Source organism: Macaca fascicularis, chromosome 2 (assembly GCF_037993035.2).
Source record: "Macaca fascicularis isolate 582-1 chromosome 2, T2T-MFA8v1.1".
NCBI lineage: Eukaryota > Metazoa > Chordata > Mammalia > Primates > Cercopithecidae > Macaca > Macaca fascicularis.
In genome coordinates, this window is record NC_088376.1 from 34,331,999 (window position 1) to 34,356,556 (window position 24,558).

The 24,558-nt window shown below is 43.1% G+C and overlaps 1 protein-coding gene and 1 long non-coding RNA gene across 3 annotated transcripts; one reads left to right on the top strand and one right to left on the bottom strand.

Moving 5' to 3' along the window:
- The first annotated feature begins 5,157 nt into the window (after positions 1-5,157).
- On the top strand, positions 5,158-6,920 carry LOC102141246 (U8 snoRNA-decapping enzyme-like). Of its 2 annotated transcripts, XM_005545741.5 has the most exons (3): positions 5,158-5,332; positions 5,435-5,680; positions 6,578-6,920. In XM_005545741.5, exons 1-3 carry the CDS (start codon positions 5,195-5,197, stop codon positions 6,788-6,790), a joined length of 597 nt encoding a protein of 198 aa, XP_005545798.3. In that variant the 5' UTR covers positions 5,158-5,194; the 3' UTR covers positions 6,791-6,920. The 2 variants fall into 2 exon arrangements, with proteins under 2 accessions (XP_005545798.3, XP_045241066.2); XM_045385131.3 differs by having other exon boundaries at positions 5,158-5,680.
- Positions 6,921-18,673: 11,753 nt separating this feature from the next.
- Positions 18,674-24,362, bottom strand: LOC135969623 (uncharacterized). Its single transcript, XR_010584931.2, has 2 exons — positions 24,117-24,362; positions 18,674-19,390 (listed from the first exon to the last, which is right to left on the bottom strand). It is a non-coding gene; the product is annotated as an uncharacterized lncRNA (long non-coding RNA).
- Positions 24,363-24,558: the final 196 nt, after the last annotated feature.

The window sequence follows — 24,558 nt, forward strand, 5'->3', positions numbered from 1 at the left end:
AGGCAAAGCTCAGCTATATGCTGCCATGTTTGCTCTGCTGTGTCCTGTAGTTAGGGGCAGCCACTGCAAAGTTATTGATGAACATGATCTTTAGCTGTATCATGGCACTGGGTGGAGAGCAGGTTTGAAGAGGGTGAGACTGGAGGCAGGACAGCAGGGCAGGAGGTTTGAAAAGATGAAGGCCTGACTTGCATCTGAGGAAGTCAAGACATCCTGAGGGGAGATAATGAGAGAGAACTGAGGACTGACTGGATGGGTAGAGGAGTGATGGAGTGGTCTGTGAGGACTGGTAGTTTTATAGCGTGGGTGACTGGGCAGGAGATAGTTCATTCACAGAGCTGGGGATACAGGAAGACATGCAGATTGGGCGGTGGGAAAAATACTGAGCTCATTCCTGGGTGTTTTCAGTTTGGGGTGCTTGTGGGGTATTCAGTTAAAGAGGTCTCGGCGGCCTGGCGCGGTGGCTCACACCTATAATTCCAGCACTTTGGGAGGCCAAGGCAGGCAGATCACGAGGTCAGGTGTTCGAGGCCAACATGGTGAAACCCCATCTCTACTAAAATACAAAAATTAGCCAGGCGTGGCAGCAGGCACCTGTAATCCCAGCTACTGGAGAGGGCAAGGCAGGAGAATGGCTTGAACCTGGGAGGTGGAGGTTGCAGTGAGCCAAGATCACGCCACTGCACTCCAGCCTGGGTGACAGAGCGAGACTCTGTCTCAAAAATAAATAAATAAATAAATAAATAAATAAATAAATAAATAAATAAAAATAAAAGGTCTACGCATGGAGCTTCAGGTGTCTGGAAAATTCTGTCTTGATAGTGTGAAATGGATCTACTTAATGAACTCCAAAAACAGAGCAGTGGATAGTTTTGATGCTATACCTGCAAATAACCAAAAACAGTGTTAGCTTCTAGAAAATGCACCCCCTTTAAGGCTCCTGAATGGGATTTTAGGTTATGTGAATGCTTAAAATAATAATAATAATAAGCAACAGCATCTAGCACTTTCAGGAAGTAACTGGGTAAAATTACAGCCTCTAGCTGATAGCTGTCTGCTGGTGGCATCTCCTCCCCACTCACACCATGGTATATTCTTCTAAATTAGTAGTTCTCAACCTTGGCTCTGCATTCAAAGCACCTGGAAAATTTCATGAGGATTAAGTGGAATGGTTTAAAAATAACTGTCAGATGGCAGATGTTTGCTATCGCTTTCTTCCTGCCTAAAAAGTGAGACTACACTCTTACCTCTCTCCCTCTCCTGAACCAAAAGGGATCTTCTCATTGAAAGAGTTTTGTACAATGCAAAACTTTATTCAAATATATGTGTCTCTAAAAGATAACTCTTAAGAAACATAGCCACAATACTATCACATCTCAATTATCCATAATTCCTGTATATAAAATATCCAATCAGTATTCTCATGTCCCTCACTAGTTGAATTTTTATTTGTTCAAATTAGAATAAAGCCCAGTTGCTTCAATTGATATGTCTCCTCAATCTCTTTTAATGTATAGAGTCTACCACCATGTTTCTTTTTCCCCTGTAATTCATTTATTAATGAAACCAGGTCATTTTTCTTGTAAACTTTCCTTCAGTCTAGGATTTACTGATTGCATCCTCATGTGTTTTAAAAACAAACTTTTACAAAAAGTTTTACATTTGCAGGCCAGGTGCGGTGGCTCACTCCTGTAATCCTAATATTTTAGGAAGCGCAGGTGGGAAGATAGCTCAAGGTCAGGAGTTGGAGACCAGCTTGGGCAATATACTAAGACTCATCTATATATTTTTAAAAGCTTTTTACATTTACAGGAAAATTGTGGAAACAGTACCTAGAGTTCCCATTACTCCAACTAATTTACTCTATAATTAACATCTTACATTATGGTACATTTCTTGCAATAATGAACCAATTTTGATACATTATCATTAGACAAAGTCTATACTTTATTCAGATTTCTCTAATCCATTTAGTCATGTCATGTGTCCTTAGGCTAGTCTTTATTGTGACAGTTTCTCAGACTTTCATTGTATTTCATGATTGCTATTGACTGAATATTTTTGTTCCCCCTAAATTCATATGTTAAAATCCTAACTCCCAATTTATTGGCATTTGGAAGTAGGGCCTTTGGGAGGTGATTAGGTCATGAAGGCAGGGGCCTCACGAATTAGATTAGTGACTTTCTAAAAGAGGTGTGTACATGTCTATAAATATTTCCCTATGTAAACATATGTAGCTATATTAAGTTAAACATGAGTTAATACTGATGTCTCCAACTCAAATCCACTATTACATGGATCATTCTAGTCTCTTCCTGATATTTTAAAAAGGGGCATCTTTATATTTCTAATAATTGGTATTTAGGTTGAGATTCAACTTCAATTTTGTGAAAGAAAAATTAATAGGAGGTGAGGTATTCTTCCATCATGAAGTGCACAGTAACTGGTTGCCTTTTCATGATGTTAGCAACCATTGATGATCATTCCCTAGGATCCATTAATTCTTTAAAGTTTAAAAAAAATGTAAAATTGTTATTGGCTCCTTCTTCTTTGATTAGCTAGAATACTTAAAACAAAAATTTCCTATCATCAACTATTTAGTAGCCCTGAGGAAGCGCCCATATAAAAAAGGCAGGATGGGCTGGGCACTGTGGCTCACGCCTGTAATCCCAGCACTCTGGGAGGCCAATGTGGACAGATCACATGAGATCAGGAGTTCAAAACCAGCCTGGCCACCATGGTGAAACCCTGTCTCTACTAAAAATACAAAAATTAGCTGGGCGTGGTGGTGGGCACCTGTAAGCCCAGCTACTCAGGGAGGCTGAGGCATAAGAATCGCTTAACCCTGGGAGGCAGAGGTTGCAGTAAGCCAAGATTGCACCACTGCACTCTCTAGCCTGAGTGACAGAGCAAGACTCCATCTCAAATAAATAAATAAATAAAATAAAAAAGCATGATAAATGCTTAATTCTTTTCCTCATTATTTTAAAAATGAATTGGTTCCTTAGCATCCTCCTAGACTGACCACAGAGCTATTTTTGGTTCCATGTACCATTATGAACTTGAAGCAGCTTTTTAGGTACATGGCTCAGCCCTCTACCTCCAGCCTTGAGTCCTGGGCATTCTACCTCAGGATAGTGAAATGGGGGATGGTTGGTGGGGGTGGGGAAGTGGGGCAGAGGCAAAGAGGGATTTGAAAGGGATGGCAAGGTTGGGGGTTCTTAAGGGCTTCCATATTCCTTCATCCAGAAAAAGCTCTGGTCTCCAAAGCATTAAATTCCTGAATAGCTGTTGCCTTGGTTTTTATAGATTTCGTGTTGCCTGATTTGAGTCCATCTTTAAACGTCTCTTCAAGCAACTAGGAAAGAAAGAACAGCCTGAAGATCTGGAAAGGGCATGTTTAACCCTAAATCCTTAAAAGTAGCTAATCTAGGAAACAAGGTCACCTTTGAAATGCTGGGGAAAGGGGTAGATCACCTCTTCTCTACCTTAGCTATTAGTTACCTGAAACACCTTTGAAAAGCCACATATGTCCCTGCATTGCCTCCACAGATTCTGATTCAGTTGGTCTAGTTGGAACCCTGAAATTGGCAGTTGCTATCAGCTTTTAGAGCAAAGTGAGTGTAACATGAAGCCAGGCCATTTCCAAGTCCCCAGAATGATAGCAGGCCATCGTGGATTGTATCACACTTACAGCTTTATCACCTTGATCTGGCCGTCTGATGTTAGTAGTTGGCATGTCCACCCTGTAACTCAGAAGACTAAGCTAGGAAAAATGATGCCCAACAGTTTTCATCCTTGATGAGTGTGGCTGAGTTCCAACCCCTGGGTCTTTAACATAACACATAGCACGGTGCCCCAACCCTCGACTCCAAGAATGGCTACATTTACTTTCTGCCTGGCACTCTTATAAGTGCTTTACATATCTCAACATCCCTAATAGTTTGGTATCATCTCCACTGAACAGATGAGCTATTGTGATCTGAGGGAGTTAAGTGGCTTGTTAAGGTCATAAACTCGTTTCTGGGTGGGTCCGGACTCTTTCCCACCACATGCTGTCACTTACAGGCTGTGACTTTATGCCTAGCTCCCGTCAAGGAGCTGCCTCCTGCTTTCTATTGCATAATCAATATTGACACCTGGTGTAGGGGCGCTCTGCAGGTTGGGGAAGGCCTGGCCTGGGGTGAGGGATCCTGCATCTCAGCATCAGGCCCTGAGTAGGCCTCTGTCCTAGTGGTAGGGTAACCCACCCTCCTTCACAGCTCAGAGGTCTCAGGGTGTGTGAGGGAAAGACTAGAAAGCCTAGGAGGCTTCTACCTCTCACTCCTCCTCACTCCCAGTCCTGGACCACAGGATTTCACTCACAGCTCCTTCCACCCCCATACTTCCCCTGAAAATCTCACTGCCCTGTGACTTCTCCATGTGCCATTTCCTGTGCGTCAGACCCCCACGATCAGCTGCCCACTGCCTATGGTCACCCCAATTCCTGACTAGAACTACACTTATCACTGCTTACCCTTCTCTTACTCTCCCCTTCTCAGAAAATGACACCACATCCAGGAAACTCTGAACCACCACTAGCCCAGCGCTCCCTCTTCCCCATTCACTCAGTCACCAAGTCCCCTCAGTTTCACCACTCAAGATAGTTGTTAGACCATGGCGCCTCTCCATCCCCATTTCCCTAGGATGGGCCTTGGTGTCTGAGGCCAACCCTGCCTCATTTCCTCCAAACGCCCACCCAGGCCTTGTGCTTTGTGTACCACTACACCCAACCAAATGTACTTATTGCTTCTTTGGCTCCCAGCACTCAACTGAGAGCCCCAGCTCTTCCTCACCTGCTGGGACACTCCAGATGACTCCAGATTGTGAGGTAGGCGTTTATGTACCAGCCTTGCTCCAGGTTCAGGGCGCTGCCATACCTTCAGCCCCGCCCCGCCGCAAGCCCAACCCAGAGGCTGCTTATGGTTTCCCTAAGGTTCCTGGGCCCTGGACATCAGTCCGGTCTGCAAGCTCCGCCCTGATTGGCTGCCTCCCGCACCGGTCGCAGCGCCCGGACCTAAGGTGCCTAAGTTCCTCCCCTTATCCCTGAAGGGATGGGGCCTTGCGACACCGCCCACTCTCGGATGGGTCCGAGGTGAGACCCGCCCTTGTGCCCTCGTGGGCCTTCGGGACAGCGGAGGAGCAGTGTCGGGCCATGGCCAGGGCCGGCAAGCTGGAGCTGGCCGAGGCTCTGGCGCTGGGGCCAGGCTGGAGGCCTGCCTGCTATGCGCTCCTGCACGCGCCTGACCCAGAGATTCTCTTTGGCCGCCTCCGCCTGCGCTACGCCATACTGGTGAGGAGGGGGCGCGCCCAGCCTCTCTCCACTATGGCCCTGCCCCTCCCTGTGGCGCTACCCTTGGGTGTCCCTGCCAATCCCAGCTTCCTCCTCTCGCAGATGCAGATGCTCTTCGATGGGCGCCTGGGCTTCCCTGGCGGATTCGTGGACTCGCAAGACAGCAGCCTGGAGGACAGGCTGAACCGTGGTCTGCTGGAACAGCTGGGCGAGGCGGCGGCCGCCTTCCGTGTGGAGCGCCCTGACTGCCGCAGCTCCCACGCTGGATCAGATGCCAAGTCTCTGACGCTCGAGCAGCTGTCGGCTGTGGAGTCCAGCGCAACAGGCGCCAAGGACCACGGGCTGGAGGTGGGGCCAGTCTGGGACCCTGCTCCGTATCCTATTCCTTTCCCTTCCGTTCCTTCCTTTGCCTCAGAAACTCTTTTTGGATTGAGGTCCCCGTCTGTCAGAACTTGCCCTCTTCCCCATTTTCTTGGTGGAGTTGAGATCTTGGTCTTCTCTTATTGAATGGTACTGCCAACCTAGGTTCCCGGGAAGATTTCCACCCACCTCGCCCTTTACTGGGCTCTGGAGAGATTTTTCTAGAATACACATGTCCACATCTCTCTGCTGCTCTCTGTTGATAATGTGTAAATGGCCAGGCATCTACCCTAGTCCCTTATTGTTGGGCCTCTGTTTTTCTTAGGAAGAAGATATGGCCCTAATACTTAAGGCCAGGGTAGGAGACAGATTGTATACGGAGGTAGTTCTCAAATTTTGTCAAGTATCAGAATCATCTGTGAGGCTTATAAAAACAAAATGACTAGATTCTACTCCCAGAATGCTGATCGTGGGTGAGAAAGCACCAGCTTCCACCACTCCCAAGTCCTGGGGGCAGGGGTTCAGAAATCTGAGAATCTGTTTTTTCCAAAAGTTCCCAAGTGATGCTAATAACGCTGGTCTAGGTTTCCCATTTTGAGAACCATTGTTGCAGGGTTAAGCATGAATTTTGGCGTTAGGAGCCAATAGAGTTTTAGGGGACAGATGTCATAAGGATTAACACTGATGGAGCTGGATAGCATGTCTTGGGTCATTTGTAGAGCGTTCGGTCCACTGGGCCTCCTTTAAATAGGAGCCTTGGGCTTGTTTCTGCTGGAATATTAAGGGTTGAGGTATCTGCTCTAGAAAGATCTGCTAAAGAGAGGATGGAGGTAGTGACATGAGCTACCTGGAGTCCCAGTGTCTCCTGTCTCCTTACTTTTACAGGTGCTGGGCCTGGTGCGAGTGCCCCTGTATACCCTGCGTGATGGTGTGGGAGGCCTGCCCATCTTTCTAGAGAATTGCTTTATTGGTGCTGCCCGGGAGCAGTTACTGGATACCCTCCATGACTTGGGAGTGGTGGAAACTGGTGCTTTCTCAGGCCTTCAGATCCCAGTTCGTCTGAGGCATCCCTCTGTGGACTCAGGGAACCTGAGATGAGGACTTTGGTACAAGGAGGGGAATGTTTTCTCTTCTGGACCTCAAGATGATACCAAATTAAAAGATGACATGTATATCATATGTTTTGAGTAGAGGACCCTCCAATTCGTGGGATCAGGGACAAAAATCCACAGCTCATTCCAGGGGCCCTGGCAGGTTCTCAGAGCCTACCTCTTCCTTGTGCATTTGCATACAGCCTAGTAACCCCCAGGCATGCATATGTATAATGTGACCACACACAGCCTGACATCTTTCACCTGTGAGGTTCAATTTAAGCAGGAATTGGCATCTTTTACCATAGCCTGCCTCTTGCTTTGCAGAGAGCTTCTACAGCAAGGGTGAGTCCTTCCCACAGTCCTCCATGGCTACTCTTTAGGGTCTAGCCCAGCCCATGTTTTTTGGGAAGGATAGAGAAGCAGAGGACCCTCTTTGCTTTCCTGAAAGTAGCCATGCCCTTGCTGGAGGGTTCACCAAAGCAATTGGTGGGAGAGGGTCTTAACCAACCTCCAACACTTTGCTTCTCCTGAAACTGAGAAGGGGCAAGGAAGTAGCTAGGTCCCCTTGGACGGAGCATGGACGTGAGACCTGTGAGTACTGGTGTCTCTCCTTCAGAGCTTTCATCTTTGGTTCGCTGTAGACTCGGGGGCTATCAGAAGAGAACTGACTCATACCTGTCCAGCCACTTGAGGCCCTTCACTTCTTTCAACAGCTATTTAATATGTACCTACTAAATGCCACGTACTATAAAAGGTATAGAAAGCCATCCTTGCTCTCCAAGACTCCAGGGCAGGGATGGGCAAACATTTTCTTAAAAGCCAGATAGCAAATATTTTAAGCTTTGTAAACTACATAGTTTTTAAAAAAATATTTTCTAACATTGACTAATAAAAATTGCCTATATTTATTGTGTACAAAATGATGCTTTGAAATATGTATACATTGTGGTGTGGCTAAATTAAGTTAATTAGCATATGCATTACCTCACATTTATCATTTTTCATGGTAAGAACATAAAATTTACTCATAGCAATTTTCACAAATATAATGCAGCTATTAACTATAGTCACCATTCATGCAACAGATCTTTTGAACTTATTTCTCCTAACTGAAATTTTGTATTCTTTGATCAATATCTTCTCAATTACTGTTCCCTACCCCCAGCGCCTGGGAACCATTATTTTACTCTCTGTTTCTATGTGTTTAACTTTTTTAGATGCCATATATAAGTGAGATCATATGGTATTTGCACCTAGCTTATTTTATTTAACATGTCATCTAGGTTAATCCATATTGTCACAAATGACAGGATTTCCTTCTATTTTAAGGCCAAATAGTATTCCATTATGTATATATACCACATTTTCTTTATTCATTTCTCTGTTGATGGACACTTACGTTGATTCCACATCTTGGCTATTGTGAATAATGTTGCAGTGAACATGGGAGTACAGATATCTCTCCAGATCCTAATTTCAATTCCTTTGGATAAATACCCTGTAATGGGATTGCTGGACCATAAAGTAGTTCTTTATTTTTAAATACCTCCATGCTGTTTCCCATGATGATCATACTAATGTACATTTCCACCAATATTGTGTAAGTGTTCCCTTTTCTTCATATTTTCTCTAATACTTATCTTTCATCTTTTTAAATCATAGCCATTCTAACAGGTATGGGGTGATATCCCATAGTGGTTTTGATTTTCATTTTCCTAATAATTAGTGATGTTGAGCATTTTTTATATACCTATTGGTCTTTCTTTGAGAAATGTCTATTCAGGTCATCTGCCTCATTTTTAATTGGGTTATTTGTTTTCTTGCTATTGAGTTTTTCATGTTCCTTATATATTTTGGCTATTAACCTCTCATCAGTTGTGCGATTTGAAATTATTTTCTCCCATTCTATAGATTGTCCCTTAACTGTGTTAACTGTTTCCTGTGCTATGCAGAAGGTTTTAGTTTGATGTAATCCCATTTGTCTATTCTTCTTGTTGTTGCCTGTGCTTTTGAAGTCTTATCCAAAAAAATCATTGTCCAGACCAATGTCATGGAGCTGTTACCCTGTTTTCTGTAGTTTTATAGTTTCAGGTCTTGCGTTTAAGTCTTTAATCTATTTTGAGTTTATTTTTTATATGGTATGAGATAAAGTTCTAATTTTATTCTTCTGCACAGAAATATGCAGTTGTCCCAACACCATTTATTGAAGAGATTATCTTTTCCCCATTGTGTATTCTTACCCTCTGTGGAAAATCAATTGACCATAAATGTGTGGATTTATTTCCAGGATCTCTATTCTGTTCCACTGGTCTATGTGTCTGTTTTTAATGACAGTACCATGCTGTTTTGGTTACTATAGCTTTGTGGTACATTGTGAAGTCAAGCAATATGATACTTCTAGCTTTGTTGTTTTGGTTAAGATTTTTTGGCTATTCAGAGTTTTTTTGTAGTTTCATATGAATCTTTGAATTTTCTATTTCTTTGAAAAAGGTCACTGGAATTTTGATAGGGATTGCATTGAATCTGCAGATTGCTTTGAGTAATATGGACATTTTAACAACATAAATTCTTCCAGTTCATTAACAAGGGATGTGTTTTCATTTATTTGTTGGGCCATTTATTTGTGTCTTCTTCAATTCCTTTTTTTTTTTTTTTTTTTTTTTTGAGACAGAGTCTCACTCTGTCACCCAGGCTGGAGTGCCGTGGCACAATCGCAGATTACTGCAACCTCCTCCTCCCAGGTTCAAGCAAGTCTCCTGCCTCAGCTTCCTGAGTAGCTGGAACTACAGGCATGCACCGTCCTGCCCAACTAATTTCTGTATTTTTACTAGAGATGGGGTTTCGCCATGTTAGCCAGGCTGGTCTCCAACTTCTGACCTCAGGTGATCCACCCACCTTGGCCTCCCAGAGTGCTGGGATTATAAGCATGAGCCACCCCACCTGACTTTCAATTACTTTCATCAATGTCTTATAGTTTTCAGTGTAGAGGTCTTTCATCTGTCTGACTAAATTTATTCCTAAGTATTTTAATCTTTTGGTAGCTATTGTAAATGGGATTGTTTTCTCAATTTCTCTTTTAGATAGTTTGTTTTTTATTGTACAGAAATGCTACTGATTTTTGTATGTTGACTTTGTTTCCTGCAACTTTACTGAATTTGTTTTTTAGTTCTAACTTTTTTTTGCTACAGTCTTTAGGGTTTTCTATATATAAGATCATGTCTGCAAACAGGGAAAACGTAACTTCTTATCCAATTCGAATGCCTTTTCTTTCTTTTGAGTAATTGCTCTGGGTAGGACTTCCAGTACTGTGTTGCATCCTTCTCTTATTTGTGACAGACAGAGCCTTGCTCTGTCACCCAAGCTGGAGTGCAGTGGCGCTATCTCAGCTCAAAGTAATTATTGATAGGTAAGAACTTACAGCCATTTTGTTAATCATTTTCTCATTCTCTATAGGTCTTTTGTTCCTTTCTTTCTGTCTTGCTGTCTTTTGTGATTAGGTGATTTTAAAATTTGTTATTCTCTGATTTTTTGCTTTTTATCTTTTATGTATCTACTGTATGTTTTTGCTTTGTGGTTACCATAAGGCATATATAAAATATAATTGTAATAGGCTATTTTAGGCTGACTACAACTAAATATTAATTGTATACAGAAACTCTACACTTTTACTCCATCCTTAATGTTATAATTTACATCTTTTTATATTGTGTATCCCTTAACAAATTTTTGTCACTATTATCTTAATAGATTTGTCTTTTAAGCATTATATTAAAGATATAAGTGATTTATGCAGCACCTGAATTTGACTGTGCACTTACTTTTTCCAGTGAGTTTAAGGCTTTCATATGCTTAGTGTTACTAATTAGCATACTTTTCTTTCAACTTAAAGAACTCCCTTTAGCATGTCTTGTAAGACATGCCTGATAATAATGAAGTCCCTCAGCTTTTCTTTGGGAAAGTTTCTATGTCTCTTTCATTCTTGAAGGCAGTTTTTCCAGGTACAGCATTATTGTTCCAGCATTTATTTCCTTCAACACTGAATATATCATCCCACTCTCTCACGGCCTGTAAGGTTTATGCTAAGAAATCTGCTGATAACCTTATTGGAGCTCCCTTATATGTTATTTCTTTTCTTTTCTCTTGCTGCTTTTAGGATCCTCTCCTTGCTTTGATTTTTGATAGCTGCATTATAACGTATCTTGGTATGGTTTTGTTTAGATTGAATCTTGTTGGAGATCTTTCACCTTCCTGACCCCAGATTTGGAAAATTTTATGCTATTATTTCTTTAAATATACTTTCTAGCCCGTTTTCTTCCTTTTCTTCTTCTTGGGCTCTTATAACTGAGTATTTCCTCTTTTGATGCTGCTCCATAAATCCCACGGGGCTTCTTCATTCCTTTTAATTCCTTTTTATTTTTCTTTTCTTACTATATATTTTCAAATAAACTCTCTTTAAGTTTATAGATTATTTTTTCTGCTTGATCAATTCTGCTGTTGATATTCTATTACATTTTTTGTTTCATTCCTGGTATTTTCCAGCTCCAGAATTTCTGAATTTTTAAAAATATAATTCTAATCTCTTGGTTATTATTTTCCTCATTTATTGAATTATCTATCTGTAGTGTTTTGATGTTTGCTGAGCTTCCTTAAAATAATTATTTTGATTTGTCAAGAAGATGATGAGTCTCCTTTTCTTTTAGTTTGGATACTGGTTCTTTATTTAGTTCTTTGCAGGGAGGGAGTTGGGGGTGGATCATGTTTCCCTGATTGCTCTGAATCCTTGTGGCTGAGTGTTGATATCCACACATTTGAAAAAACAGGGACTTATTCCAGTCTTTTCAAGCTTGTGTCATCTGGGGCAGCCTTTTACCAACTAGCCTGTCCAGAAATTCTGGGCAGGCCATCTGGCATGGTCTGCAGGGAGGTTTGCTGCTGGACTCCTCAGATAGGCTTATCTGGTGTCTGGGTCAGAAAGTGGGGTCCTGGAGGCTAGGTCCATGAAGGCAGGCCTGGAGCCTACTTCTGCAATGACTAGTCTGAAGCTTGGGTCCACAGGGGCTGACTTGGAACTAATATAGACCTTGACCCTGAGTCTGCACAGGCCAGCCAGGCACTGGCAGGGAATGGGTGCCTGGATCCACTGGGATGGGCCTGTACTCTGAGTATACAGGGACTGGCCTGACACTGGGGTGGGCCTGGAACCTGAGTCTTTGGTGGGGCTATCTTGGGTCTTGTGTCCACAAGGCCTGGTCTGGAGTCTAGGCCTATAGATGTGGTCCTAGAACCTTGGCCCACAGGGCCCAGCCTGGCACCAGGGTCTGCTGGGCTGGGGTCTAGACTCTGGGTTTGCTGGAGCAGGCCTGAACTGTGGGTCAAAACTGGAGCCATGAGCACTGACCTGGAGCCTGGGCCCAGTCTGATGCTGGGTCAGGCATGGCACTTGAAACTGCAAGGTTAGGAAACAGCAGAAGGGCAGGGCAAGGCTGAGCTCTGAGATGGTCAGTTTAGAGTAGGATGCTGGGCACTCAGGTGTGTGTGTGTTAAATGGAGATCTGCATGCACCTGTCTTTCCCCCATTAGGATTCAGGAGCTGGGATGGAGATGCTTACTGCAGTGTTGGGGTTTTGCCAGGGGAGTATAGGAGGTGAGAGAAAGATGGGGCAATTCAGATGATATGCACAGGAGAAATTGTAGTGATGAAATGTGTGGTCTGAGGATTAATCTGACCAAGATGGAAACTGAAAACTGGAGGTGAGGGGAGGGATTAGAAAATTAGAGGTCTTGACAAGGTAGAAACTCCAGCATGGTGAGGGGCCGGGCAGGGAGGTGTATTGAGCCAGACAGGAGTGCTTTGGAAATTAAGAGGTGGAGCAATCTCAGGAAAAGGCAAAGTCAAGGCTATGACCTGGAGTTGCTGGCCAGAGCTAGAGGAAGAGGCTTAAGAGGTGAGATCTGGGGTTAGCCAGGCTGGAGGGCAGATGTTGGGGAGGATAGTGTGACCTAGGAGCCAATGTCCTTAGTGAACCACAAGGCCAGTGGCACCTGCCAGACGAGAAAACAAGCATGACAGGATAGCGCCTTCCAGGCAAGGGCCTTTTGAGGAAGGGAGGGTAGGCAGTGGTCTGGAAACTAAATGCAGAGCAATGTGGTTCCCACTGGCAGCCCTTGGTCTTGGAAAAATGGGAGTGGCTGGTGGGGGAGCAGCTGTACAGATTAGGTAGACAGACAGACTCCTAGAGGGGTAAATTACATTCTTCTCCTTAATGTCACCTTTTGTCAAACGTTATCTAGATTAAACCTCAGTATAGGCAGGCTGCAGGGAATGGACATTCCAGTTGCCCCTGGGGTCCCAGCCTGCAGCAGCTTCATCTGTGCTTTGTGCACTTGGCTCTCAGTCATCTCTGCAAGGGACCCTGAAGCCTGGGAGATCAGAGTCACTCACCATTGATGACACTGCTAATAGATCCCTTCCCTGAGGATCCGGTCCTCGGCAATTCTGGACCCAGAACTCATTCTGGATGTAATCCAGGTCAACATTAATATCATTTGGAGGGTTCCTTTAACACTCAGTCTTACTCTGCTGGAGTATCCCAGTGATCAGTCCCTTATTTTTATTAAATTTGCTTTTTATTTAGGTCTCTGGAGATGGTTGAGGAGCCCATGACTTTCCTGTATGATCCCTTGAACATACCTTCCAAGTCAGTAGATTTCTTCTCAGGCAGCCTTCCTAAAAATGTTTCATTGCGGTCAGTTTTGAGTTCATCTCATCACCTAGACCTTACAGTCCCTGGGTAGGCAGGCAGTGAGTGATAGAAGCTCACACTCTATGCTTCTCCTCCTCTTACTCATTCCCACCCTGCTGAGGTTTAAGGAAAGCCAAGGATCAGGACCCACTTAAGCTTTCCTTGGCCTTGTTAAGTCCAATCATCTGGGGGGGGAAGAAGAGAAATGCTCATTGCAATCTTTGACCCCCCACTAACTGCTGTGGTGACTTTGAGCCAAGCCCTTGGCCTCCTTTTCCTTATCTGCAATGTTGCTGTGATTCGTGTGGTGAGGTTAGAGAGGCAGCACTTGGGATAAGCGTGCAGAGATGCGTCCAGCCATATGAAAGTACAGGATGCTGTGTGTGCTTCCTGCTTCATAGCACATTTTGTTTCTTGGAAGGTGAGTGGCCCAGCTGCCTCCCCAAAAACACATATTTCTGCCTTTCTCAGCGTAATCAGCAAGATGTTCCCACTTCTCAGCATTGCACTTTTCCCTTGAGTCTGCTAGCTGCTGGTGCAGAATAAACACTTTGGGCCCCTCCCTGTCCTGAGACAAAGCCCTCTGTGGTCATCCAGCATATGGCAAAGCTGCTACTTCTGGGCTGGAATATTTGAGGCAACAGTGACTTCCTCCTTCCCCAGTTACCTGGACACTCAGAGCCGGCCAGTGAAACATACAAAGGGAGGGGAAGAGAAGAGGGAAGCCATATTTCAGTTTCAGTTTATTTCACAGAAATGTTTTGAAATCCTTTATCTCTAATGGAAGCACAAACGGGTGTGGGGGAGTCAAAAATAGGGGAAAAATTTAGTCTGTAAGCAAATCATTAGATGGCATCAGAATTTGAGCCAGAGTAAAAATGCTGGACCTTGGCCTTTATCAGACAGAGAAGTGCAGCAGATCTCAGGTTGGGGGATTCTATTTAAAACCTGTTCAGTTCTGAGGAAGAGGCGTATGGACAGGGCAGAGGAAAAAGGAAAAATGGGAAACTCCCCCATGGACTTAAGGCCCCAGCAAAAAGAAACCATGTGCTTTCTCCCTGCTTCCCCACTTCCCTTCTGACTTGGGCAAATGAGGCAGTTCGTGCTCCCTTTAGGGCTGGAGGCAGTCTGCAGGGGCCAGCTGGGCAGAGAGGAAGTCTTCTCAAAGGCAGCACTCACAATCCAAAAGCAAGAATAGCAGTGGGACTTCAGGAAGGACATGAAACAGGAAAAGGAAGCTCCACACCAACAGCTCCCTGATGAAGGGAGTCTGTGTGCCTAGGCTTTTCACGAAAGTGCTGCTGTCCTGAGTTGCACCCGTCTCCCCACCTAGGAACCCACCATGGACATTCTCAGCTGATATGGTGGCAGAGGATACCCTGCTTTCACTCAGGATGACAACCCGTGGGTGGGGTTTTCAACAAGTATAAAAAGCTCCTGGATAAACAAATCCCAAACAGGACTCTCACCCACAGTCCCAGTCCTCTCTCCTTCAGACATCTGAAAAACAGAACCAATGGGTTTAAAATATCTTGTTATTCAGCACTAATTCCAGGCTGTGGATGTAGGAAAAGCCACGTAAACAGGGAGGGGAGAACAGGTGAATGACCCCAATGGTTTGAGAGCAAAAGAGCAGAATAATTGCCTCTGATTAAGTAAACAGAGAGTAGTATTAATAGATCTGTTCCAGAAATACTACAAAATAGAAGAGTATGTGAGCACCAGACGCACGTGATAAAGACCATGCTCTGGAAGATTCATTCCAAGGAGTAGAAGCAGTATTTGCTCAAGGCATTTAAGGAGAGCACGGACTCTGGAATGAGGGGAGAGAAAAGATAAGACATGCATAAACAGCTGGCAACACTAAGGAAAGGATTTAAGGAGAGGGATCTCTTTGTTAGAGAACTTAACATTACCCTAGAAACAGCAAGAGTATCATCAGCCCCAGGAAAATCTACCTCTGATGTGGAGACCAGGCTTAAGAAAATCCCCTAGAACCCAGAGAAAAAGTGCAAAACAAGGAAAATGGCCAAAGAGAACATTGTAGATACAGAGATCAGACAATGAGAATCCAGAGTCTTGTTAAGTGATAAAAGGAAAATACTAACAGAACGCGTGTAACAGGAACACCATTTTAGAGGAAACAAGAAGAAAAGTTTCCTAAACTCAAAAGATACTACACCAGAAGTGGGAAGTACTCACTGTGTTCAGGGGAACAAAAAGATACAAACTGAAAAACAACATCAGAATGCTTTTCACGTGAAAAACAACATCAGAATGCTTTTCACGTGAAAAACAACATCAGAATGCTTTTCACGTGAAAAACATTTGTAAGGTAGGATAATTAGGCCACTTACTACAACACAAACTGTATGTCTATCTAAATTGATGTGCAAAAGCAGGGATATGCTTGGATTTACTGGAAAACCATACAGGTGTTTTTCAGGAATGCACAAAATGAATCAAAGTAAATAACATCAGGAAAATTGTGTAAGAAATTTGTGAGCTGGTTGTGAGGCAGTGGGTCCTATTATGTACAAATTTAATGCTAAGTTACTGTGTTATGGCTATCAATATGTTACCGATACATGGAAATGTGTGTAATATAAAAAATAAATAATTTGATTAACATGATAGCCCCCCAATTCTAGGTCATTCCATGAAAGTTAGATAATAGGGAGTATGGGGAAGAAGAATAAAAATGTGCTAATTATGTGAGGGGATGAGTAGCATGATTTAGTTTTTGAAGATGGTAAGAGTCTTCGTGAAATTTTACTACTTTAAGGGACATACCAAAGCAACAGATTCTGCTGAATATGGAAGAATGGGAAAGAATGTCAGGGAACTACAGTCAAAGGTAAGAAATCATCATAATATTAACATCAAAATTGAATGTCAAATGCATTAGAATTATTTAATTGACTAGATTATCTACAATGATCATAATTACCAACTTCAGATTATATATAGCATGATCTGCAAATGTAGGATGAAATTAACAAAATAGATTGAGGAGTGCAAACACACTTCCTTTGGTGCTCGACAGATAAAATGTCAGCTTTTTTTTTTTTTTAAATTGAGACGGAATCTCACTCTGTTACCCAGGCTGGAGTGCAGTGGCGCGATCTCAGCTCACTGCAACCTCTGTCTCCCAGGTTCAAGCGATTCTCCTGCTTCAGCCTCCCAAGTAGCTGAGACCACAGGCACATGCCACCACACCCGACTAATTTTTTTGTATTTTTAGTAGAGATGGGGTTTCACTGTGTTAGCCAGGATGGTCTCGATCTCCTGACCTCATGATCCGCCTGCCTCAGCTTCCCAAAGTGCTGGGATTACAGGCGTGAGCCACTGCACCCAGCCAAAATGTCAGCTTCTAAGTATGCATATCTGGATCTAAAGAGAATAAAAATGAAGATGATGATGAAAACAATTAACATTTGGGGGATATTTACTGTGTGGCAGGCAGTATTATAAGTTCTTTTCATATATTAACATATGTAGTCCTTAGGACAACCTTATGTTATAGGGATACTATTGTCTCTATACTCCAAATAGACCCAGCACAAAGGCCAAAAATATAATTGATATACTTTGCATAACAGATAAATATTGTACTCTGGAACTTCAGATAATATACCTTTAAGGGCTCAGGAAGCATTTACCAAATTAGTCATATATTGGACCTTATCAAACCTCAGAAAATCCTCTCAAATCTTCTAGTCCCCCTCAGAAATCATAGATCACATTGTTCTAGACTACCTCATGTAGTAAAACTAAAAATATATGACAGGGATAGAAACTCTGAAATGGTCTTGTTTATGTGTTTTCTTACTGTTTGAATCTTGTACAATATGTATGTATTCTATGGTCATAAAATGACAGTTAAAAAGTAAAAAACGTTTTTTTTCTTATATGTATACAGAAACTAACCCTAATAAATCAAAAAGCAAAACAAAAAAGGATTCTTGGGTGGGCAAGGATCCATCCCAGGAGGAATACTGGGGTAATCTGTGGAGTTGAGGAAAGATCTCTTCTCCAGCCCGAAATGAACAAAATCAGAGCAGAGCCTGCCTGCCTGAGTCTGAGCCATGTGCTCATATCGATCCCCCTGTGCTGATTGGAATATGCAGTCTGACTGGTCAGGCCTAGATCCTCTGCCCTCACTGTGGCCAGGGGAATGGAGAGCTGTGCTTGGCAATCTCACCAGATCAAGATTTGGGGAAGCAGCAGTTCTCTAAGGGAGGTGGCAGTATATAGCACAAACACCTGATGTCCACCACAGAGGAAAAAGCAAGGCCAGGTATACTACCTACCCCTTTGTTCCAATAGGCATGTGTGATTCCTTAATTCTTTGGTGTATGAACTACAGGTCTACTATCTTCAACCACAAGATTTGCTCCATGGTACTATGCAGTCTCCACGAGGATCATAATATTCCAAAAAGATGTGTCACCTGCATTTCAATCACCTCCTCTTTAGTTTCTTACCCTCCAAACCAACGAGAGCTAAGAAAGCCATTTTGATCTCAGGCTACTGGTGATGTATTTCCCACTCTTCTTTCGCCTGGTTACTACCCATCACCCTCCCATTGCTCCACCCCTCCACATGGTACCTCATTAACTCTGAGTCTCAGTTTCAGTGTCACTTCCTAAGGGAAGCATTCTTTATACCCTGACCTTCCAGACCAGATTAATTTCACCTTTTCTTCAAATCACTTATGGCCATTTCAAATCATTCATTCGTATGTGACTTTTTGATTAGTGTTTTTGTCCTCATATACTCATCAATGTTCTTGGATAGAAACAATAGAAATCATTGGGTGTGGTGGCTCACGCCTGTAATCCTAGCACTTTGAGAGGCCAAGATGGCTGGATCACTTGAGGTCCGGAGTTTGAGACCAGCCTGGCCAACATGGCAAAACCCCATCTCTACTAAAAATACAAAAATTAGCCAAGCGTGGTGGCGTGCACCTGTAATCCCAGCTACTCAGGAGGCTGAGGCAGGAGAATCGCTTGAACCTGAGAAGTGGAGGTTGCCATGAGCCAAGATTGCACCACAGCCCTCCAGCCTGGGCGACAAGAGCAAGACTCTGTCTCCAAAAAAAAGAAAAGAAAAGAAAAGAAAGAAACAATAGAAATGGATTATGGTATATTTATGACAAAATTTATTAGGAAGCTCACAGTTTTAATGGGAGGCCGGAGAACAAGGATGAGACAGGGATGAGGGTTGGTGAGGCACAGCCAGCATCTTTCTAGGGATAGTGGGCTTAGGATGCTGCCACCTGAGCCTTCAAAACTGGGTCTTTACCGTTGTGCTACTGGAACCACCACCACTGGCACTCATTACTGGCCTACTGAACCCTTAACTCTGACCATATACCTTGTGTCACTTCTCCAAAGTCAGTATTCTGAGCAGGAGCATTTCATTGGCTGTGCTGTGCTTTGGTCATAAGCCTCCTTTCAGTTACCCAAGGGCCAGAGAGGGAATATCTGCCCACTCTTAGTTTCACAGCAGAAGAGGGACTTTGCTTATTAGTATTCTTTTCAGTGGCCCAGAATTGGAAACCACCAAAATGTCTCTCAATAGGTGAATTTCCCTGACAAGAAGTCCTTTGTGCTAAGTCCCAAATGGCTCCAGCTGGTTGCTCTCTGCCGGTGGAACCTCCTTCTCCTTCCCCCATAGTATATTTGTCTAAATCAGTGGTTCTCAACCTTGGCTCTGCATTCAAAGCATCTGGAAAATCTGATGGGGATTAAGTGGACTGGTTTAAAATTACCTGGCAGATGGCAGATGGTGGTTTGTAGTCTTCTTCCTGCAGACCCTTACCTCTCTCTCCCTCTCCTTGACCAAAGGGATTCTGTCTGTGTAAGAATTTTGTGAAATGCAAAGTTTTATTCAAATGTAAATGATAACCTTTACCTTTACTTCATGAGATGCCAAAGATCTTTTTATTTTTAACTTTTTACTATGGAAACATGAAACTATATAAAAGTAAAAGTAAGCAGAATAACATAAGTCCTTAATAGCCCCATCATCACCCAGCTTCAAAAATTATCAAATCATGGCCAATTTTATTTTATTTATAACTTCAGCCTCTGCTCCCTCATTGACTTATTTTTATCACGTCATTCACAAATGTTTTAGTATGTATCTCTAATAGATAAAGAACCCTAACAAAACAGCCACCATACTATTAGCACCTCAAACAATGATCAATAAATTTGTTTGGACAAATTAGGATTCAAATAAACCAACTGCTTCAATTGGTATGTTTCCTCAGTCTCTTAATGTATAGATTCTGCCACCATGTCTTTTTTCCCTTTGTAATTTATTTATTAAAGAAATCAGGTCATTTTTCCTTTAAATTTTTGTTCATTATATATTTCACTGTTTGTATTCTCCTGATTTAAAACAAATCTATTTTTTAGAAGTTTTACATCTACAGAAAATCTATAAAAATAGTACAGAGAGTTCCCATATACTCTACCTACTTTACCCTATAATTAACATCTACATTATAAAACATTTCTTATAATAATAGATCAATTTTGATACATTATCATCAACCAAAATCTATGCTTTATTCAGATTTCCTTAGTTTTTCTCTAATGTCCTTTTTCTTCTCTAGGATACCACATTCCATTTAGTCATGTTATGTCTTCTTAGGCTCATCTTTGTTGTGAGAATTTCTCAGACTTTCATTATGCTTCATGATTGTTATAGACTGAATATTTTTGTTCTCAAATTCTTACGTTGAAATCCTAACTCCAATTGTATTGGTATTTGGAAGTAGGGCATTTGTAGTTATTAGGTCATCAGGTCAGAGCTCTCATGACTGAAATGAGTGACTTCATAAAAGAGACCCTAGAGAGCTCCCTCACCCCTTCTCACATGGAGGTTTCAGCACAAGATTATCTTCTATGAACCCAGAAGTGGACCCTCAGTAGGCACCAAATCTGCCAGTACCTGGATCTTGTACTTCTCAGGCTCCGGAACTGGGAGAAACCAAGTATTTATTGTTTCTCAGCCGCCCAATCTGTGGTATTTTGTTCCAGCAGCTGTAATGGACTAAGATAATAACAATTTTGAGGCTTACTGGTCAGGTATTGTGTAGAATGTCCCTTCACTGGGATTTGCTTGGTGCTTTTCTCATGGTTAGAGAGGGATTATGTCTTTTTGGAGGAAAACCACAGACAAAAGTACCATTTTCATTACTTCATATTAAGGGTACATTCTACCAATATGACTTGTCAATGATGATTTTAACCTTGATCATGTGTTCAAGGTAGTGTTTGTCAGGTTTCTCCACAAAGTTACAAAGTTACTCCTTCTTCTGTTTTCATACTGCACTCTTTGGAAGGAAGTCATTATTCACAACCCACAAGGAGTGGGGAGTTATGCTCCACCTCCTTGAGGGCAGAGTAGCTACATGAATTATTTCCAGTTCTTTTGCACAGGATGTTTTTCTCTTCTCCTCCATTTATTTACTAACAAATATTCATTATTTATTTGTATTTCAGTATGGGCCTGTAGATATTTATTTGATACTTCAAGTTATAATCCAATACTACTTATTTTGTTGCTCAAATTCTTTCAGCTTTGGCCACTAGAAACATTTTCAGTTGGTCCCTGTGTCCCTGTTTCTTTGACACACCTCCATCGATATAGATTTTTGTCCTTTTTTATTTGGTGAACTTCCTTAATTTCTGGCATCACAAGATGCTTTAGGCTTATTATATATCCATGTTGCATATTTCCAATGTTAGAATCAGCCATTTCTCCAAAGGGCTTTGATTCCTTTTATGGAAAATGGTGTTAGAAACCAAAATGTGGCAGTTGCTGTGTTTGTTGCTATTGGAATATCATTGCTTCTAAGTCCACTCAGCTGACAGAGGAAGGAAATATGTGTGCACACTAACCTTTGTATGTACACATATGTGTGTGCATGTGTGTGTGTGTATATATATATATAGCCATATCTACATCAAGCTAAAAATGAATTCATACTGATGTTTCAAACTCTAATCTATTACTACATAGATCATTTTAGTCTCTTCCTAATATTTTAAATAGGTATTCGTTTGAATTTCTTATAAATTGTTAGATTAAGATGATAGTTCAATATTTTGGCAGAAATAATCCAAAGGAGGTAGTGTGCTCTTTCATCACAATGTGTATAACAACTGTCTATTCATGATGTTAGCAACCAATGATAATCATTCCCTAGATTCCATTAGTTCTCTAAAGTTTAACAAATGTTAAAATTTTGATTGGCTCTGTCCTTCCTCTTTGACTACCTGGAATACTTTGTGAGATAAATTTCCTCTCATTCCCTAGATTCCATTAATTCTTTAAAGTTTAACAAATGTTAAATTTTTGATTGCTTCTGTCCTTCGTCTTTGATTACCTGGAATACTTTGTGAGAAAAAATTCCTCTCAGTAACTATGTGGTGGCCCTGAGGAGGAGCTCACATAAAAAAGGCAGGATAAATGCTTAGTTCTTTTCATTATTATTTTTAAAATAATAGATTGGTTTTCTAGAATCCTCCCAGGCTGACCACAGAGTTATTTTTGGCTCCAGGTACCATTATGAACTTGGAGCAGCTCTTTAGGTACATGGCTCAGCCCTCTACCTGCAGCCTTGAGTCCTGGGCATTCTGCCTTAGGATAGTGGAATGGGGGATGGTTGGTGGGGGTGGGGAGGTGGGGCAGAGGCAAAGAAGGATTTGAAAGGGATGGCAAGCTTGGGGGCTCTAAAGGATTTCCATATTCATCATATTCATCTAGAAAAAGCTCTGATCTCCAAAATCGTTAAAACTCGTATAGCTGTTGCCTTGGTTTTACAGTTTTTCATGTTGCCTTCGAAATCTTTGAAGTACATCTTTAAAAGTCCATCTTTAAAGTCTCCTCAAGTAACCAGGAAAGAAAGAACAGCCTGAAGATCTGGAAAGGGCATGTTTGATCCTAAATCATTAAAGGTAGCCTATCTAGGAGAAAAACCAAGTCGCCTTTGGAATGCTAGTGGAAGGGGGAAGGCCCTGGTCCTCCACCCTGGTTATTAGTTACCTAAAATACATTTTAAAAACCACATATGACCCCCTGCATGACCCCCATACATTCTGATTCAATTGGTCTGTGGTAGGAAAAAGTGGCAGCTTTTAAAAATTTTTATAAGCTTTTCGCGAGGTGACTCTAATGTTAAAGCAGGGCTATTTCCAAACCCCCTAGAACTCCAGCAGGCTAATGACAATTGTGTCATACCTACAGACTCATCACCTTAATGCAGTTGCTTCATGTTATTAGATAATATCTCTGCCCTGCAACTCAGAAGACTAAGCTAGGAAAGATGATGTCATACAGTCTCATCCCTCCTTCGAACACTGGAGCCTGATGAGTGCAGCTCATTTCCAACACTTGGGTCTTTATTTATTATTATTATTTTTTGTAGAGATGGGGTCTCGCTATGTTGCCCAGACTGGTCTCGAATTCATGACCTCGAATGATCCTCTCACCTCGCCTCTCACAGTGCTGGAAATATAGGTATGAGCCACTGTACCCAGCCCTGGGTCCTCAACGTAAGACATAGCACTGTGCCCCAACTCTCAACTCCAAGAATGGCTACATTTACCTTCTGCCTGGCAGTGTTCTAAGTGCTTTACATATCTCAGCATCCCTAATAGGTTGGTATCATCTCCACTTAACAGATGGGCTGCTGGGATCTGAGGGAGTTAAGTGACTTGTTAAGGGCACAAGCCTGTTTCTGGGTGGGTCCGGACTCTTTCCCACCACATGCTGTCACTTACAGGCTGTGACTGACTTTATGCCCAGCCCCCCTCAAGGAGCTGCCTCCTGCTTTCTATTGCATAATCAATATTGACACCTGGTGTAGGGGCGCTCTACAGGTTGGGGAAGGCCTGGCCTGGAGTGAGGGATCCTAAATCCCTGCTCCTCAACATCAGGCCCTGAGTAGGTCTCTGCCCTAATGGTAGGGTAACCCACCCTCCTTCACAGCTCAGAGGTGTCAGGGTGTGTGAGGGAAAGACTAGAAAGCCTAGAAAGCTTCTTCTACCTCTCACCCCTCCTCACTCCCAGTCCTGGGCCACAGGATTTCACTCACAGCTCCTTCCACCCCCACACTTCCCCTGAAAATCTCACTGCCCTGTGACTTCTCCATGTGCCACTTCCTGTGCGTCAGACCCCCACGATCAGCTGCCCACTGCCTATGGTCACCCCAATTCCTGACTAGAACTACACTTACCACTGCTCACCCTTCTCCTACTCTCCCCTTCTCAGAAAATGACACCACATCCAGGAAACTCTGAACCACCACTAGCCCAGCGCTCCCTCTTCCCCATTCACTCAGTCACCAAGTCCCCTCAGTTTCACCACTCAAGATAGTTGTTAGACCATGGCGCCTCTCCATCCCCATTTCCCTAGGATGGGCCTTGGTGTCTGAGGCCAACCCTGCCTCATTTCCTCCAAACGCCCACCCAGGCCTTGTGCTTTGTGTACCACCACACCCAACCAAATGTACTTATTGCTTCTTTGGCTCCCAGCACTCAACTGAGAGCCCCAGCTCTTCCTCACCTGCTGGGACACTTCAGCTGACTCCAGATTGTGACGTAGGCGTTTATGTACCAGCCTTGCTCCAGGTTCAGGGCGCTGCCATACCTTCAGCCCCGCCCCGCCGCAAGCCTCATTTCCTCCGAACCCAACCCAGGCCTTGTGCTTTGTGTACCACGAAACCCAACCAAAGCTACTTTCCTGACTTGCTCTTTCGGCTCCCAGGAATCTTTATGTACTGACCTTGCTCCAGGTTCAGGGCGCGGCCACACCCCCAGACCCGCCCCACCGCAGGCCCAACCCAGAGGCTGCTTTCGGTTTCCCTAGCGTTCCTGGGCCCTGGACTTTAACCAGGTCTGCAAGTCCCGCCCTGATTAGCTGCCTCCCGCACCAGTCCCGGCGCCGGGTCCTAAGGCGCCTAGGTTCCTCCCCTTATTCCTGCAGGGATTGGGCCTTGCGGCACCGC

Coding starts and splice junctions, on each gene's coding strand:
- LOC102141246 (XM_045385131.3), top strand. CDS start 5,195: ATGGCCAGGGCCGGCAAGCTGGAGCTGGCCGAGGCTCTGGCGCTGGGG. Junction 5,681..6,577: donor CCAAGGACCACGGGCTGGAG/GTGGGGCCAGTC, acceptor TTACTTTTACAG/GTGCTGGGCCTGGTGCGAGT.